Consider the following 18,177-nt stretch of genomic DNA (forward strand, 5'->3'; position numbering starts at 1 on the left):
AGAGGGAGAGTTTCAGACAATAACAATGATTGCAGTGTAAAGAAGAGGGTATAGAAGAAAAAAGAAATCTTCAGGTGCTGTGGGAAGTGAAAAAGTGATTCTTTTTTTTGTTAATGGAAGATACCTAGGGAAGGTGAGGACTGCCTACATTTTCTACACTGAAGTATATATCACAGAGCACATTCTATTCACCTTGACAAAGGGAGAGAGGGAGAAAAGAAAGAAATGAAGGAAGGAGGAGAACATTTCAGAATAGATGGAGATTGTGTGATTATTGTTGTGTGACGATTCTTCAGGATCTTAAAGAACCAGATCTAAGGAATCCATTCTACATTAGACTTCCTTTTTGTTCCTTCCTTTTGTTTGCCGTTTGGATATACCAGATTCAAGTGCAGAGCATCTAAGAACTTCCCAGTGAAAAGGGCAGAGGGTCTCATCTCCCAGTGCTACTGACACCGTGCCTATTGCCTCTCGTGGTCATCCCAAGGACCCAGCAGCACATGAAATCTACTTTTCATCTACTTCTAAAATCTGATCTGCTTGATAACATAGGTTTTAAGTTCACCTATGATCTGGAAACATTTTTTAAAGGTTTAATTCTCTGTTATTTTAGAGTCTGAGGACTTTTTACAGCATCAAAGCAATGAAGATTAGAAAAAAATTACTGGATCTTCATATTCTATTTTCTAAACGGTGACATATTTCCTTTCTCTTTCTCCTTGTGCCCACCAATGAGAGGCACAAAATGAGATGTTATCTTGGAGATCATGTGTAGGGAAAACAATCTTTTGTACCAATAATATAATAATAGTATTTATCTGCCTAGCACTAATAGAAATATAGTGTTTTTTTCATAATGTCTGTTCCTAAAATAATATTTCATTTTGATATTTAAATAAATTATATATACAAGGGGCTGTTACTCTTCACATAGGAACTATACTACAACCTTGAATTGTTTATAACCTCCACCTGCTTATTATTTAATTAAAATAAGGGATCAACTTTTTTCTCATTCATATTTTCCTTTCAATTCCATTGTTGATTATGTGTGCACTATAAATAGGTAGACTTAAGCAGATTTTTAAAAGTGAAGTGGCTTTACAAATGCTGTCAATTATGCTTTGAGACTATTCCATATTCATTTGTTTCTTTTCCTATGGTATTTTCAATGCTTTTTTTCTTCTCATATTATCTTACGCCCATATTCTTCACAGTAGTAATTGATTGCTTTATTGCTTGTCTAATATGTCTTTTTTCTCCTTGTATAGATTCCTGCTTTGTTTCTTTGTCCTTTGTTTCTAATTCATTGAAAACATTCTTCCTGCTTTGCAGGACTAGACTCAAATGACTCTTTCATACACAAATAATAAACTTAATCTTACTCTTCTGTGTTTATCTATAGCTCTAGCAATAATACCAGCTCTAATATTTATGGAATGCTAGTACTATCTAGGTAATTGTTCAATTTAATGGCAAATATATTTCTTTTCCAGTATAATAGAACTATATTATAATGAATTATTAAAATTAAAACTTTATTTGTTCTGCTCTTGAAACACGGTCCAACAAACTTTCTGGCCAAATCAGTCTTCTGTGTGTTTGTTGTTAGCCACTTAATAAATCAGTGATTCTCTTTAGCTTTTACTTTGTAATTTTTCAGACACTTAATTATTTTTACATGGCTTATAGAGAAGGAATAACAATAACAAGGGGACATGCTGTAATGCAGTAAAACTTGTCCTAATTAAAACAAAAAACAACAACAAAAAACTTGTCCTAGCTCTATGTTTGAGTTTGGCTAGCCTATCATGTATAAGCATCAGTGTTGAGGAAAAGTGAATATTTCATGTTGGCCTGAATATGAGAGTCTCCTGAGGATAAAGTGATAGTATTAAATTTGGGTGAAAATAAACAGGTCTTTAACATAAAATGTTAGAAGTTCATGAAAATGAAGCAATGACAATAGTGAGGATTTTATTGGTACAAAATGTTGTAAATAGGTATGAAAAATGTCAATTAGAATGACATTCATTCATTTACTCACGAGTGTCTACTCTCTGTCAGGTACTGTGCTAAATGCTGAAAATGGTGATCCAATAAAACATGGGTCAGATGAAAATGGTGAACTTGAAGACTAGGATCTTTAAATAGATTTGAAAAATGGTTCCTTTTGAAAGGATAATTGAACATAGGGAAGTTTCTGTAATAACTGTGCCATGATTTTGAACAAGAAGTAAACAGAACATATGGTATTGGTAGAGCTCATTCCAGAGAAACCAAAACAGTACTAACTGCTGATGGAATATGATGCATCATTCACCATGACCATAAAATAAACCTGCTAAGAGTGTGGCAAATACCTCCAATACCCCTGAAATCCATGAAAGCATGGTGCTCAATACCAAAGCAAAGAAAATAGGGATCTGTTTCTTCAACACCCACTATTTATGCATATTTCATTCACAGTCAAGTGTCCAATCAAATTCTTTTTCTCCTGAAATTCTGATGTATTTGGGGGATTCTGTGTGAAGCCAAAGGAGTAAGTGATGGTTCTGAACATTTTAACTCACCACGTGCTTCCTATGAAATGAAATGTGACCTGAAATAGTATTACCAAGGTTTATCACATAACTTGGTTACAAAATGTTGCTCTACATGTAAAGGAAAAAGATTTGTTACTATTGAAGATACTCAGATAATGTGCTATACTTAGAACCCGAAAACTCTAAAATATTAATTGCAAATTTATTTTGAACAATGACAGCAGCCAAAAGTAGCTTTGAAGGTAAACATTTCAACTGATAAAAACAGTATAATAGTTTAGAAATATATGATCTGGCGTGTTTGTAAAATGTGCACCTTATAATCAAACTTTACATAGAATCAATCTGTATGTGACTATAAGCACTGGTGTTAATTTCCAAGGCACTTTCTTACTGAAGGCATATGGAATAATAGTGATAAATTTCCCTGTTCAGAGTCTTATGTTTGACTGTTTTTCCTTTGCGAGTTGGTGGCACAAACTATTTGGCATCTGCGATAATTTCAAGACCCTTATTAATAGTGGAAATTAGTAGGTGACTGAGAAAAGAGTTTTGCTATGACTGAGAATTTATTTAGGATAAAATTTAAAAGGAGCCTTTGAAAATAATACAAAACAAATATTCTAATTTACTAGCATTTTCCAGAGCTTTGAGAAATTTAGTTCAGGTACTTATTCAAACAGATTGACCTCCATTCTCAGTACATAACGCTATTTGTTTCTTACCAGTTCTGTGGCTTCATGTGCAAGATCTTTGGCTTCTTTGGCAATTTTCTCAGCTTTATCAATATAGTCCTTAATATTGCTGTAAGCTTTGAAGGCTGCAGTGGCATTGAAGGAGATGTTTTTGGCCTCATCAAGGATTCTGTTGGGATTGCCCCCCAAAAGAACATCAGAGCAGTTGGTACTCAAATGAAGAACATCTTACTTATAACAAATATGGCTTCCAAATGATCATGGTCAGTATAATTATGTTAATTCCAAACCATAGTGAGGTATCTACTAATTGTATTATATTGTAGTTTTCAGTTTAAACTCATATTCCTAAATAATTAAGCAGTGAAATGCTGCCAACGTATTTTTAAGTACCCATAGCATCCTCCAGAAGTTTCTGCAACCATGAGCACCACGCAAGTATGAGCAGTGAGATGATTCTTTATGTTATTTGTGAAGCACGCACAGGTTTCAGAGCACTTGTTCTATATTATTGGAATGAAGTTCACAAAATCTCTTTAGAGTAGGTCCACTTCTCAGATGAGGCCAAATGAGTCTCGGTTAAATTGCTTGTCTCAGGTCACATGACCAACATGTCACTAATTAGCTAATTAAGGACTTGAAGCCTGCCTCTGTTGACTTCTAGCTTACTGCTCCATTTACCACCCTTCATGATAAATTAGCAAAATGTTAAAAAATGTTGTAAAATTGTTATAAAATGAATTGTATGTAAATTTTTTCCCAGGGTCTTCAAACATTAATATTTTCCTTTGTATCAAGGGTATTAAGTATTGAAACAGAACCTTACACATGGAGTATATTAAATACAGATTCATTTAGGAAAATTATTCTTGGGGCTAATACACCTATTTTGTTATGACAACCCTGAAATTGTAGGGGAAGCACACCAGTTATACCTAGAAGGCTGTTTACGAGTCAAACACACCTCACCAGTTGCCCCTCCCTCACTGACCCGTAAAAGAATCCCAGTTATAATGAGCTGTTATTTCACAGGGCAGTATGTAGTGCCTCCATGGAATTTGAAAGAAAAAACAGGACTTAAAGGCTATGTATGGAGCCACATTTTCAAAAGCCACCCTTTTAACAATAAATAGTTTGATTTCATTAAAAATATAAAACTGAAATTTGAAGCAGAATGTGTGTTTATACATTATTATTTAAAATGCTAATAAGGAAACTGCTGTGCTCTCCAATAAAGAACAGAAAATATTTTTTCTAAGTGTAGCCTAAGGCAATGTTCACTCCCCACCATGCCATATTTGAATCTACTTTTAACTCAGACTTTTGATGCTGCTCCAGTAGAGCTTTGCCCAGACCCTTCTAATTAGGCTTTTCCACAGAAAGGCCATGTAGCTCGTATGTGCATAATTACAGAAATCAAGATTTGAAAGCAACTCTCTACCATTTCTGCTAGTCAAAACTTTTGGACAAGTGTCAAGATACATAGATATTTCCAACAACAAATGACATACCTATCAAGGACAGCAGATGAATCATTTAACTGAGCCGCATGGCTCTCAGCCTGGGACACCTTCTCAGCAAGCTTCCTGTCCTTTATTTCTTGGGAGAGGTCATCTATTTTATCTTTCAGATCCTCAGACAGGGGTGGCAATTTAGTTTGAATGTCTTCAACATACTGATATGTAGAGAAAAGAAGGTATTTTAAGTAAGTGAATCCAAGCCTCCTCTCACTTATTAATTTCTCTTGGAGATCTAATTATACACACTTAGGTTTTTATGAAACTTCAAATTTACTAACCTAGCAAAAAAGAATAGAAAATAAAAGCTATTATTTAATGATAGAGATTAGGAAATATATGAAGGCAATTTATACCAAGAAGAACCTGACAGTCTTTTTTAAAAAATGCTACTTTGTAGCATAAATAATAGTCATTGGGATCTTTTACACTATTTGCATTTCTATTACCATTCATCACCACATATCAGTATCTACTGCATTAGACACCATGTTAAAAGTCTGTTTGTAGCTTTACATTTCTCTTTTAACTAATATTCTGTGAATATTGAAGCAGATTGTAAGTGCTATCCTAGGAACAAGAAATGCCCTTCATCACTGTGAAAAAAATACAGGTTGGTGTGAGTGTGTGAGTACCCTCACCAGACATTCATGTCTACTGAGCGAATACTGTGAAGTCCTAATTGTTACCAATGGGTGAGCACGGTCACAATAGAATAAGGCAAAAACAACTTTATACCCACAAGAAACTAACAGTATTTGCTTATACTACTGAGATTTCTCATTGATTCCCATTTAGGAGAGCTTGTATCATTATCATCTTTCTTTTAACTTTGGGTTTCATCAAATACTCACGTCTATGACTGAGTTGATTTCATCTGCAAGACGGTTGGCTTCATCAAGTATGTCAGTGCCTTCTTTTAAAGTGTCCTCAGTTTGTTGTTTGCCACTTTCAATAGCCTCCTTCTTTTTCTGTAGGACAGTATAAACAAAACATCAAAATGCCCTTTGGGGAAAACCCTATCCAGCCCTGTATTCCTGGCTTTCCTAAGCTGTCTAAACAAGGCTTTGCAAACAAGATATGTCATGTTGACTGTCAGACTACATGAGAGTGCTATAGACTACCCAGCCAGCCCTCCAAGAGTTACTTTATTTAAATACCTGTACAGGTACTTTCTTCCTCCTATTGTGAGAAAGTCATGCAAGAGAAGAAAAGTTATGTGATGGTAGCTGAGGAATTAAAAAATATTTTTAAAGTGAGATGCACATCCATTTTAACTGAAATGTAAGTACTGAATATGCATTGCTGAGCATGTGGTAGTACACTGAATTACATTGGAATGAGACATTAAATTCCAGAATCTATGTCCAAATGAATGTTTTGTGAGCATAAGTGTAAGCAGCTTTATTCTATGGGAGTTCTGTAAAAATTGGAAGAAGTGGGATTTTATTTCTTTTTATTTTTAAAATAATTAATTAATTTTATTTTTGGCTACGTTGGGTTTTCGTTGTTGTGCACGGGCTTTCTTTAGTTGTGGCGAGCGGGATCTACTCTTCGTTGTGGTGCACGGGCTTCTCTTGTTGCAGAGCATGGGCTCTGGGCGGGCAGGCTTCAGTAGTTGTGGTGCATGAGCTTAGTTGCTCTGCCGCATGTGGGAGCTTCCCGGACCAGAGCTTGAACCCGTGTCCCCTGACTTGGCAGGCGGATTCTTAACCACTGTGCCACCAGGGAAGCCCAGAAGTGGGATTTCAAAGGAAACTTAGGGAAAGTACTTTCCAAAAAAAAAGAGAAACTCTCACATGGAAGAATAAACTTAATGGACTGTTCCATAAAAAAGAGAGCAGACTCTAATTTTTCTTTGAAACTGATAGCTTGTCTCAAACCACAGGAAACTCATTCCTAGTCTGGAAGAGTAAAATCAATGAGAAAGATATAGTGTTATTTCTCCGTTTGGAACATAATTTTGCCTTTTTTTTCTTTCTATTTCTGACTCATTCTTTCAATTACCTTTTTACCTGTGGATTTAACTGCATCAATTATAATTTTAAGCCTTTGCCACTTACGCTTTTTATATAAATAATAATGCTAGTTTATATATTCATTTAGATTTCAGTATGTGCCAGGTAGTTTATAAGCTTTTCTCATTTAATTCTAAACTAACACATGTCTTGTGTTTATCACCTTTTAAATGAATAGAAAATTGAACAAGTTAAGTGATTTACCCAAGGTCACACAGTTAGTACAGTGTAGTTAAGATTTGAATCCCAGTCTACCTAATGATAGAGCTTCGGTCTTGAGGTGTGAAAGCACTGACTTTCCAATTGTGGAAATCACACTTCTTATTTGCACTGGATAGTGCTAATTTCACACCCTACTTTCCCTACCTCTTCACCAACCACTTCAATCTGCTGCCGGTACACACATCTTATTCCTGCCTCTGAGCCTTTACAGTTGCAGTTGCCTTCACCATGTGCCCTTCCCCAGTTCCTTGCCTTGTTTCCTCCTCCATTTAGCTTCATGTAAAATGCTTATTCTCTCAATACTCAAAATATGGCCTATTGACCAGCAGCATTGGCATCACCGGGAAGCTTCTTAGAAATGCACAATCTCAATGCCTTTTTGGGAATTACCAACTTAGAATCTGCATTTAACAAGAAGCCTAAGTGATTGATATACACAATAAAATTTGAGAGAAATTGGTTTAGAACACAGCCTGGCACACAGTGAACACTACAGAATTGTTAACTATTATAATTACCTTATTTTCTTTTCCCTAGAACTCATTTATCTGAATTATATTTTATAGGGTGGCCATCGATTATAGAAACATAGATAATACGATTTTATTTTTTGTATAGATTGAACCATCTTGATTGCTTCTTCTAAGAGTTGCTAAAAGCACAGGCTATTTAATGATAATCAGACACCAGTTCATCACAAGATGCATGCATAGGGAGGAGAGGAAATGTACAGCCCACTGAGCTGGACCTAGTGGACGAAGGATAACATTTAATTCATCAGGCAATACACTGAGAACAAGTCACTTATTATGCATATTAGCCCATGCTCCAGACTTTATGGCCATATTATATTCTTATTTATTGGTTTAGTGACTATCTTTCTCACTATAATATAAATTCCATAAAACAGTCTTTGTATCACTTTATCTTCAGTACCTAGAAGAGTTCCCTCAATAAATAGTTCTGTTTGCACTGGTGACTCTTGGTTCATTCAACTACTCCCAGACCTGGCTAAATAAGAGAAATTTCATTCTCCCTTCACGAACAGCAAATGTAGAGGTAGTCCTGATGTTCCTGGTTATAAGGCATATCTTATTTTCCAAAGGTCTGACACTCTTATATAACTATCAATTTTAGCCCTTAGCTTTTTTGTGTGTGTGTGGTACGCGGGCCTCTCACTGTTGTGGCCTCTCCCGTTGCGGAGCACAGGCTCCGGACGCGCAGGCTCAGTGGCCATGGCTCACGGGCCCAGCCGCTCCGCGGCAATGTGGGAGCTTCCCGCACCAGGACATGAACCCGTGTCCCCTGCATCGGCAGGCGGACTCTCAACCACTGCGCCACCAGAGAAGCCCTAGCCCTTAGCTTTTGTATGAACTGATTTAAAATTGACCCTGGACAGACATTCAAGAAACTTTCTTTAGCATGGCTTGTTTGCATTTATGAATCAAGCTAACAAAATGCTGTATCAATAGGAGGGAGAATATTTCCACCTATATGTGAGGTGAAGAGCTACATTCATTTTGGTTTCAATTAAGCAGTGAGTTAGAATCTTTATAAAAGCTCTCTTTGAGTCACTTTAAGGAATCCATTGTTATGCAAAGATTAAAATGTGTTTGTTTTTTTTTTAATAACACTGAAGCAGAAATGATCTAGGGATTAAAGAGATTTTCAGTGGTGGCTAGTTTCAGATTAGACACTAATGAAATCTAGGTTTGAACCAAGGAAAGATGAAGATTTGGAGCTCCTAAATATTGATAAAAGCATCGATATAACATTTATCTGTGTTTGCTTTATAGTACTTTCTTCATTGAGAAAGAACACTTCTGTTCTGTCTTGTGCCAGGTACTACTCTCTGCCCTGGAGATACAGTGGGCCAGAAGACATGTTTCTCATGGCTTTCTGGAGGGAAAAAAATTGAATGAATATATTAATGTATATTTTTAATGATGAGTGCTATAAAAATAAAGACAGGGAATGGATAGAGAAGGATGTAGGATATAAAATACTTAAAGATAGGAAGCTTTGAGGAGCAAACGGGGGGCTCATGTTTAGAGAGAATATTCTCCAAGTGTATACCACAAGCATAATTGTTAAGTGATTCTGATTAGACACCAAAGTTGTTGTATTTCTACTTTTAACTTCTAATTAGATCTTAATACATTCCAGAGCTTTGTAAGTTTAATACCTGTTTTTTTTTTTTTTTTGCTGAGGGGTGTTGCTGGGGGGTGGATTAAGAACTTACAAAAGTTATCTTCCTGTCTGTCTCTATCTAGCAACTCATTCTTCCCTTTCTTCCAGCTCCTTCCTGTTCAAGGTCATAATGGTAAACTTGGGGACAGACTGCTCAAAACACATTACTTTGCTTGATTGAATTGCTCATCTTCTCTTTGCCCCTCAGCCCACAGTTTCCTCTGCCTTTTCTCCATTGCTGGAAATGGCATTCTAACCCTGTCCCGTTCTAGAAAGTAGCATTCAAAGCCTTCTGTGATCTGTCTCCAAAGCCCCATTTTCAGAGCCATCTTCTGCTACAGACTTACGTAGCTTATGAACAAGTATCACTGCTCTATTCGACATTTCCTAAGATCATACTTGCAGAGCTCTGTGTTTCTGCTTATGCTGCTCCATCATTTCTATCAACTTCTATGATGCCATCATTTTGGTGTTTGATTCTCCCAGCCCATATTAATCACAGTGTTACGTATAATGAAAGGTTAAAATCCCTGAATTTTCAGGCAATCGTAAGTTCTCTGAGGCCAGATATCATTCCTATTCAGCCTCTAACACCCTGGTTACCAATAGCATCTTGATAATGGTAGGTGTCTAAGAGACATCTGCATATTTTTCCTGCCTGCTTTCCTAGCCTTATATCACACTATTTTCCAATACAAAACCAATCCTCCAGTTTACATGAACCACTCAGAAAGTCCCCCAAATATAATTTTAATCCATGACTCCAATATTTCAATTGCTTCTGATAGATTTCTGGATAAAACCAAATTCCTCAGCTTCATTCTCAGAATGCAGTTCTCTTATAACTCAAGGTCTGGACCCTCTCTGTCTTCGTTGGCTTTCTATCCCCTCACTAGTTCACAGGCAGTCTTTATTCCAATCCTATCAAATCACTGACATTTCTCCAAAATGTCTATATGTTTGCATGGTTTTTTTTCTTATTTCTGGAATGTTCTTCCTCTTCTACTTTGACTCACTAGAGCTCACCCTTCAGGACTTAGCATACGTGTCAAGTCCTCTATGAAGGCCTTCCTAAATCCAGGGGTGATTTCGCTGCCCTTCCTTTGCATACCTCCATGATAACTCCTGGAGTGTACAGACTAGCTTACTTGTGTGAGCCTCCCGCTAAATACAAGTCACCTGATATCATCAGAGGTGGTGTTTTATTTTTTATATCAATATCAGTGTCTTTAAAGCTTAAGCCTGCATCTGAATCATGGGTAGGATTTTAAGAACACAGGTTGCTGGGCTCCACTCCCAGTTTCTGAGTTGATAGGCTTGGGGGGAACCTGAGAATCTGCATTATTAACAAGTGTCTGGGTGATGCTAACGCTGCTGTTCCAAGGACCACGCCATGGGGACCAGTGTTCGATATACTCAGTTTTGGTTTAGTACATTTCCTGAACTTAGGAAGGGCTTGATAAATGTTTTTAATAATAAACATTACATGCTTACTTCCTTAAATTAAAAAAAATGAGTTGGGTCTTAATTATATCACCTTTTTGTGGGCACAGGCTCAATGAAGTCATTTATTGAAAGCACAACGAATTACTCAATCAAATGGATACAACATATCAGTTCTTTTAAAATCTATATGTACATCAGATTAACCCAGGGGATGTTTTAGAATATGGACCCTGGACCACACCTCAGACCAGCTACCTCAGATTCTGGGTGGGAGCCCAGGGGATGCATCTGTTTAGCAAACTCTAAACAGGCGATGCTTTATTGGCCAGTCTAGCATCAACCTTGGCAATCAACCTTAATCAGCCTTGGCAAGCAACCTTAAATAAGCTCTGCCTTATTCATATTAATTTAGTCAGTTTATCTATTTATTCTAGTAAGTTTTAAACAAGCCTTTAGTTAAGCATCACGTGTAAAATGAAAATACAAGAAGGACAACTTACACTTCAATACTGACTACATAAGCTCCAGGCTTCTCTAGGGGTACCCAAGAATGATGGCTCTTGGTTTTAAACATCACTAAAATGAAGGAATAGCTAAAAGCACCATTTACTGTGCCACTACAACTCTTCTTGAAATACTTCCCAGATGCTTATTATAATTTCCACACAGGTTATTTTAATTTCTTAAACTGTTGCCATAAAATGGAGTGGTGCACCTCCGGGTAAGTTACACCACTGGTGTATCACCGAGCAAGATGAATCATGCGGAAGCCTGTGATATGAAGGCAGCCTAGCATCCTGCCTAACAAGACAGTGCTTCTTCTTTAATATTGCCAGCATGTCAGTAGATTCCAAATTGGTTAAGATTAGACACATCAGTGAGTCTCCTCAATCCTCTATCAAAATGACAAGGCTAAGTCCCAGGAGAGGGATCCAGAAAACAATTCTTTTAAAAAATTAATTCATCCTTTTGCTTCTTAATCCAAAGGAAAATGGAAAGAAACGAATGGATAAAAAAAATCCAGATTCTTTTTATTCAACTGTCATTCCATGAACAGTTTTGAGAGCATAATATATGCCAGAGAGTGTTCAGTTATAGCTGCAGGTAAAATTTTATGTTAGAAGAGATAAAGGTCTGCCACTGTTTTCAGATCTGTTGGGGTCAAATACTTTGAAAAGAACAAAGGTAAGTTTGCTTCTGGTGAGGAAGTTTAGTTTTTTTTAAATGCTAAATACAGGTGTGTGCCATCATATGAGCTGAATTCACTGTAGGGAGAAGTGATCAGTTTGCCATGTTAAATATTAAGAAAGAAACGAGAGAGAAAGGGAGAGAAAGGAAGGAGAGAAGGAAAGAAGGGAAGTAGGAAGGAAGGGAGAAAGGAAGGAATGGATGGAAGGCTCTGTTTTAGTTCTAGCTTCATTAACACTCTAAAAAAGGCAGAAGCTGCCTGTCATTTCTTGAGGAGAGAACTCTCTCTTGTCTGAGGAAAAGGAGACGAAAATAACTCAGACTTGATCTGCTCATGTTAGTCCGTTGTAAAATATCATTTTCATAGAACATGTTGCAAAGAAGAAGAGAACCAAAATTTTCCCAGGCTCTGGTCTCTCAGTGAGCTGTTTCCTCTGTGCCCCAATTCCATTAGAAAATCCCTGGCACTTCTGTGATTTATGGCAGCCGGATGTCTAAAACCATGGTTTGTGGATCAGGTTGGGTGCACTGTACAATCATATGGTATTAGTATTTGAAGAAACTCTAGATATGCCCTAGTGTAATGCACTCATTGTATAGTTGAGAGACTGATGCTTTGAGACTTTAACTTACACTAGTACTTCTAGTTAGTGGCACAGTTGTCGTTAAGACCAAGGACCCCTGACTCCCAGTAAAGATCTCATTCCACTGTACCATTCTGCCCTTAAAAATCTTAAATAGTTTAAGTTATCTAAATTTTATTTGATTATATGGGCAATGATCATTCATTAAAAAACAAAAAGAAGGATCATTCCCCGTTCTGCTTCTTAGAAGTCTCCTTTCAGAGTTGTCACACTTGATTTCATGCGTGTGCATCAACTTGCATCAACTTGACTTACTCCGCCATGGTCAAACTCCCACCCCGTGCTACCAGATTCAGATGAAAGAGCCTCTAAGACTCACCTCCAAAGCAGTCATGTTTTTCTGGTTTTCTGCAGATAAGCGATTAGCTTCTTTGATTTTATCTGTGGCTTCTCTCAACAGGTCCCAAGCATCATCAACCTTGCTTTTGTAGTCTGCCAGTTTCTCCCGGAGATCCTTCTCCATTTCTTCATTTTTCCCTCGGGATTCTCCAAACAGCTTCTTCACTTTCTTCAGAAGGGCTTCTGCAGCTCTACAAACACCCCAGCCCAATAAGAGACAATAAGCCCTTGCCACTGCCTCAGGGTTTATTGGTATTAAACAGTGTTACAAAGAAATGCTAACATTAAAAGTACGGAAAAATTAAAAACAATATTTAAGGCAGATTGACTGTGTGCTAAACCAAGTTGAAAACTGATAGCTGAAAAGTGGCAAGAGCATTTATAATTAAAACTAAAGAAGAAAAAACTCCACACATTTAAAATTGATTAGTAATATAACATTTTCACTTGGAAGGGATCTCATGTTATTCTCATAGTCTGGCTGATGAAATCAGTTTTATGATTACTTCACACACCAAAAATAAAATCTACCTGATTAACCATGAGATATTTTCACTGTTACTTTGAATATAAGATATGAATATTGATATGTTTGGTTAGAAACTGTGAATATAGCGCCATGCTGTTGACATGCTAGTATGATATAATTTTGACCTACATTTCTTTTCCTTTGAACTGAGTGTTCTGGGAGTTTCCTGGATTCAACTTAATGGTTTTCCTAAAGTGATAATATCTGAGCCCTTTAAGGAAGGCTAAATATTTGAAGAACAGTAGTTCTCAAACTAAAAGGCATCATAATTCCCTGAAGAAGTTGCCAAAACAGATTGCTGGGCCCCATCCCCAAAGTTTCTGATTCAGTAGGTCTAGGGTGGGGTTTGATAATTTGTATTTCTAACAAGTTCTTAGGTGTTGCTAATGTTGCTGATTTAGTATATACTATTTGATTATTAATAACACCATCACTTTGAAGTTAGCTGACTATGAATGTAAAAATGTATTTTTTTATTGAGTGTACGGTCACAGGAATTCATTGGCATTGTAAAATCACTATCATTAGTCACAACCTCAAATTCCCAAACTTTATTTCATAGTATTAGGCATGTATTATTTGACAATTCTTCTAGTCAGTATTTCCTAAGATGACAAAATGTATAGGATGGCCTGTTAAATTCATAACTTTATTTATCCAAAGATATTTTTATTAAAACAAAAATAATTAATAGTTCTAAAGGCCCTAATAATGGAAATTAATAAAGCAAGACCATTAGCCTAATTGCAGAAGGGACAGCACCAAAAAAAGATCATTTACTTGATTATATATAGGTATAAACATGCCTTTGATCCGTTTTAGAGCAAGACAAATTATAACTAAGTAGATGAAAAATAAATAAAGAACAAAGTATCTCCTACTGATATGTGATGGAAAATTTAGAAATCTCTAAACAACAATTTGGAAAGCTCAGTTTATCAAATGAAAAAGTAACAGAGCTTCTACTCACACCAACTCATCTTCAGCAACTTCCTTTTGTGTGTCTAGATTTTTCCTCCTCAGTTCTGTCATCACCTTATCAACTTCATTCTGAAGCTCTTGCAAATTTCTCTCAAAGGCCTTGTCTTGAATTCCTAGAGTTTCATTTAGTTTTACAGCTTTTTCATTTACAGCTGCAGGGGGTAAAACAAATTTTGCAAATTAGTAAACTAAATGCCACATGCAAAAATGGCACCCAGCATCTGCTCTTCCCCACCATCTCTAAGAGAAATGTTGTTTGTCATGGGTGTTCCTGCTGGGAAACAGAGAGGCAGTTGCTATAACAATCCATAACAAACAAGGAAATGTGACATATTTCTTCATATTACATTGCTTTTAGGAGGACACAGTAATTAAAACGCAGTGTTTCTACCCCAAAAGGAAGAAATAAAGTAAACAAATAGCTCAAACCTTCTTCAGGTAAAAGGTAAAAACTGAGACATGTAGCATAACACTTGGAAGCTGAAAATGCAAGGTCTGCATTGCTGATAAGACGCAATCATATTCAATTTTAAAACCCTGAGTATAGAAACACTATCAGTGATGAGATCTCTCAAAACGAACCTGCCCTTGTACTTCCACGCAGTTCTGTGTTGATCTGTGTAAAGGAATGAGGAAAGGAGCCCCTATCTACGGACAGGCATTATGCATTAGGGCTCACAGATACCCTCCAGCAGTAACAGCCATCCTAAGAGTCTGTGTTTATTATGCACTAAACAGGTTTTCAAACTGTGCTCTTTGGAATCTTAGGATTCTCCAGGCGCTTCAGGTATTCTACAAATGATATCTATTCTGCCAAGAATCTGTTTTATAGGTTGGTGCTCTGGGCAAGTTTTCATTTGAAAAAAGAATTCTATGTCAAATAATAGTTTGAAAAATTGGTGAACTGAAACCTGTACACAGTTCTACCTTAGTTTTAGACCAACTTTTCCTGAAGCGTGTTCTATGGAGCATTAATTTAGCAAGATGAAGAGAGGTGTTTTTCTGAACTCTTTTATCTTCTGAACACTATTTCTATTATATAATATTACCTATGAAAATCCCCAGAATAAAGGCTATGGGTTGGCCAAGAGACATTTTCTACCATTCAAAGCTGTATCCTAAGACCTCTTTAAGACCTAAAGAATTTTCAAAACTCATTTCTATACTTGGAGAAACTTTTCTGATTAACACTGGTGGGAGCTGTTCCAAGGGTCATATGAACAGAGCTCCTGAAAAAAGTGCACATAGTTAGGCGAAGTAGACCAGCCATGGGGATGTGACATGGTGGGTTAGTACAGCGGTTCTGAAATGTGGTCCCCAAATTAGCAACCTCAGATCACCTGGGAACTTGTTAAAAATGTATATTCTCAGGTCCCATCACAGATCTATTGAGTCAAAAAGTCTGGGGTGTGGACCAGCAATTTGTGTTTTTAACAAGCCCTCCACGATCTTCTGATGCACCTAGAGTTTGAGAATCTTGGGTTAGTAGAAGAAATTGAGTTTCAATCTCGAATTCTACCCTTTCCAAAATGCATCTTTCTAATTCTTTTTTAATGATAAATGTCTTTGGTTAGAAAACTGCTGCAGTCAACCTGTTATTTCTGATAACCATAGTTTAATCTGCAGAACAATCTAAATCAGGTCTTTTAAAGAACAAATATGGCCATTCTTAGCCCTGTGGTAGAAATTACTGCTCAGGTGCTATTCTTAGAAGTAGGTGAGGGTGCCTACTTTCTGGCTGACTACTTCATAGTCATCCCTTGACATATGCCAAAGAACCTTCTTAAGATTCCACCACTACGATTAGTAAGATATCACCTAGGCCATGTCATTCTTGTTAAGGAAACATAGTAACCATGGACTATTGATTGGAAAGCTCCTTGGTCCAGCAGACTATGGGGAAGCCATGCTAGAATGTTGATGATGAAATGTAAGAAGGTTTCTACTCTTTAGATTTCAAGAAAGGTAGTAGTAGATTTGGCTCTACTGATGATACAGCCCCATCCTTTGGTCTGAGTGCATGCCTATCTGTACAGTTGATTTTAACCAATTGTAGCATGTAAGTAACCAATGACATCATTTGTCTTCACATTTTTTTTTTTAAATGAAAGGGATAAGCCCCACTTTCTAACCTGACAAAGCTGTATGTTTTTTCATTATTAAATGAATACATAAATGAACTTTGCTTAAAGACATTTTTGGAAATTCGATGGAATTTAGGTCCTGGGCCTAGGTGGTGTTGAGGAAGGAAGGAATGTGAGATGCAGCCTCACTATTTCTTTTGTGGTCTAATCTCACAGCTAAATTTCTACAGAGAAGAATTTGGTGGAAAAAGAATGATGGAGTGAGAAAAGGAAAAGATGGATTGCATCATTTCTTTTAAATGAAAGCAATATGTAAGCAACCAGAAGAAATTATTAGGGTACACAAAAACTGCTTTAGCAAAATGATGCTATATTAAGAAAGCAGCATTATTTTAATAGAAGAGGTCTGATTGCTCCTTTGCTTCTATACATGGAATTTGGAACTTCTCTGAGTACTTTTAAACTAAAGATAAATGTGTTATGTAGTCTACTATTCCAAGATATACACTATCACTTCAGTATGTTTTCAACAGTATTAAAAATACTTGCAACATAAACACATCTTTTAAATTTAATTATATTTTCTTTCTAACTTATTACAAAGGGAATTTAAAGTCGTTTAAAAATATCTTTAAAACAAGATAAAATAAATATAAAAGGAAATGGAGCAAAGATAAAAAAAAATAATGTAAATCAGGTAGAGAGTTACTAGACAGAAATGCATATGCTGGAACGCCCAGGGCAGTGGATCCTACATCTAGTGTTAAGCAGCTCAGTAGCCAATGCATCAGGATAAAAAGGAGTATTTTAAGAGGTATACAGTATCCATAACATACAAACTAAATAAATAAATTCCTCAGGAGAAGCAGAGCTGGTTTTCATGCTGAACCTGAGAAAAATATCCTATAATGGGTAAATTTATCATGAATGACTAATACTATTGAGACCTGAAGAACAGGAAAGAAGGGTGTCCAGCATTTCTTAAGTCTTATTATACATCAGAACATATGCTAATGGTTTATACAGACATCCAAGCCTTGTTATATATATGTAAACGCTTTATGATTTAACTCTGGCATATTCAAATTTGAATTTTCATGAAATTTTAATAGCTAGATTACTTCTGTCAAAGTTCTTTTACAAAGAGCTGTGGTTACCATTTTTGTTATCATTTACGTTAGTACCTGGTGGAAGAAGAGAGTAGTATTCATTTTGTCCTCGGGTATAGGATCACAGCTGTCCACATGGTACTTCACATGAATTAGAAAAAGGTGCCCCATTTGGACAGACACAGCCAGACCACCTGACTGATGCACAATGTAGGAAATGGGAGACACCTTTGATGACATAACCCCTTTCTTTGACAGACAGATTGTGGATGGTGAGCCAAGCCTGGGTTAAATATCATCTCCACTCTGCCCCCTGCTGGTGCCTTTGTGGCACGCACAAAGATGTAGATACAGTAGGCAGTGCTGGTACTGGAGTCTATCGGAAACGTGTATTAGGATTTATTCTTATGTAGCAACGTTTGATTGAAATGATCAAGATTAGCTCCTAGGATAGGCTGCTGGGTGTTAGTGTTTGAGACTGAGTTGGAAGGAAAAGGAAAGTCCCTGGAGTACTGACTAATGTCTTCAGGGATCCAGGTAGAGTGAATCTGTTCTAGCTGCAATGGGATTTTTTTGGTGGGAGGAAGGGAGGGTGGACACTTTCTAATAACATTACTGGAAAATAAAAACAGGGAAAGGACAACAACTTCATCTAGCAGAGGAGAAACC

At 36.7% G+C, this 18,177-nt stretch overlaps 1 protein-coding gene across 1 annotated transcript in view; it reads right to left on the reverse strand.

The window, feature by feature from the left end:
- LAMA2 (laminin subunit alpha 2) overlaps positions 1–18,177 on the reverse strand; it is a 607,678-nt gene that overhangs the window by 102,178 nt on the left and 487,323 nt on the right. The window contains exons 36-40 of the mRNA XM_049695645.1: positions 14,305–14,467; positions 12,786–12,996; positions 5,613–5,729; positions 4,753–4,916; positions 3,272–3,410 (exon numbers count right to left, since the gene is read on the reverse strand). Coding sequence (XP_049551602.1) covers positions 3,272–3,410; positions 4,753–4,916; positions 5,613–5,729; positions 12,786–12,996; positions 14,305–14,467 — 794 coding nt within the window. The remainder of the gene's footprint in view (positions 1–3,271; positions 3,411–4,752; positions 4,917–5,612; positions 5,730–12,785; positions 12,997–14,304; positions 14,468–18,177) is intronic.

This window comes from Orcinus orca, chromosome 12, assembly GCF_937001465.1.
Source record: "Orcinus orca chromosome 12, mOrcOrc1.1, whole genome shotgun sequence".
Taxonomy (NCBI): domain Eukaryota; kingdom Metazoa; phylum Chordata; class Mammalia; order Artiodactyla; family Delphinidae; genus Orcinus; species Orcinus orca.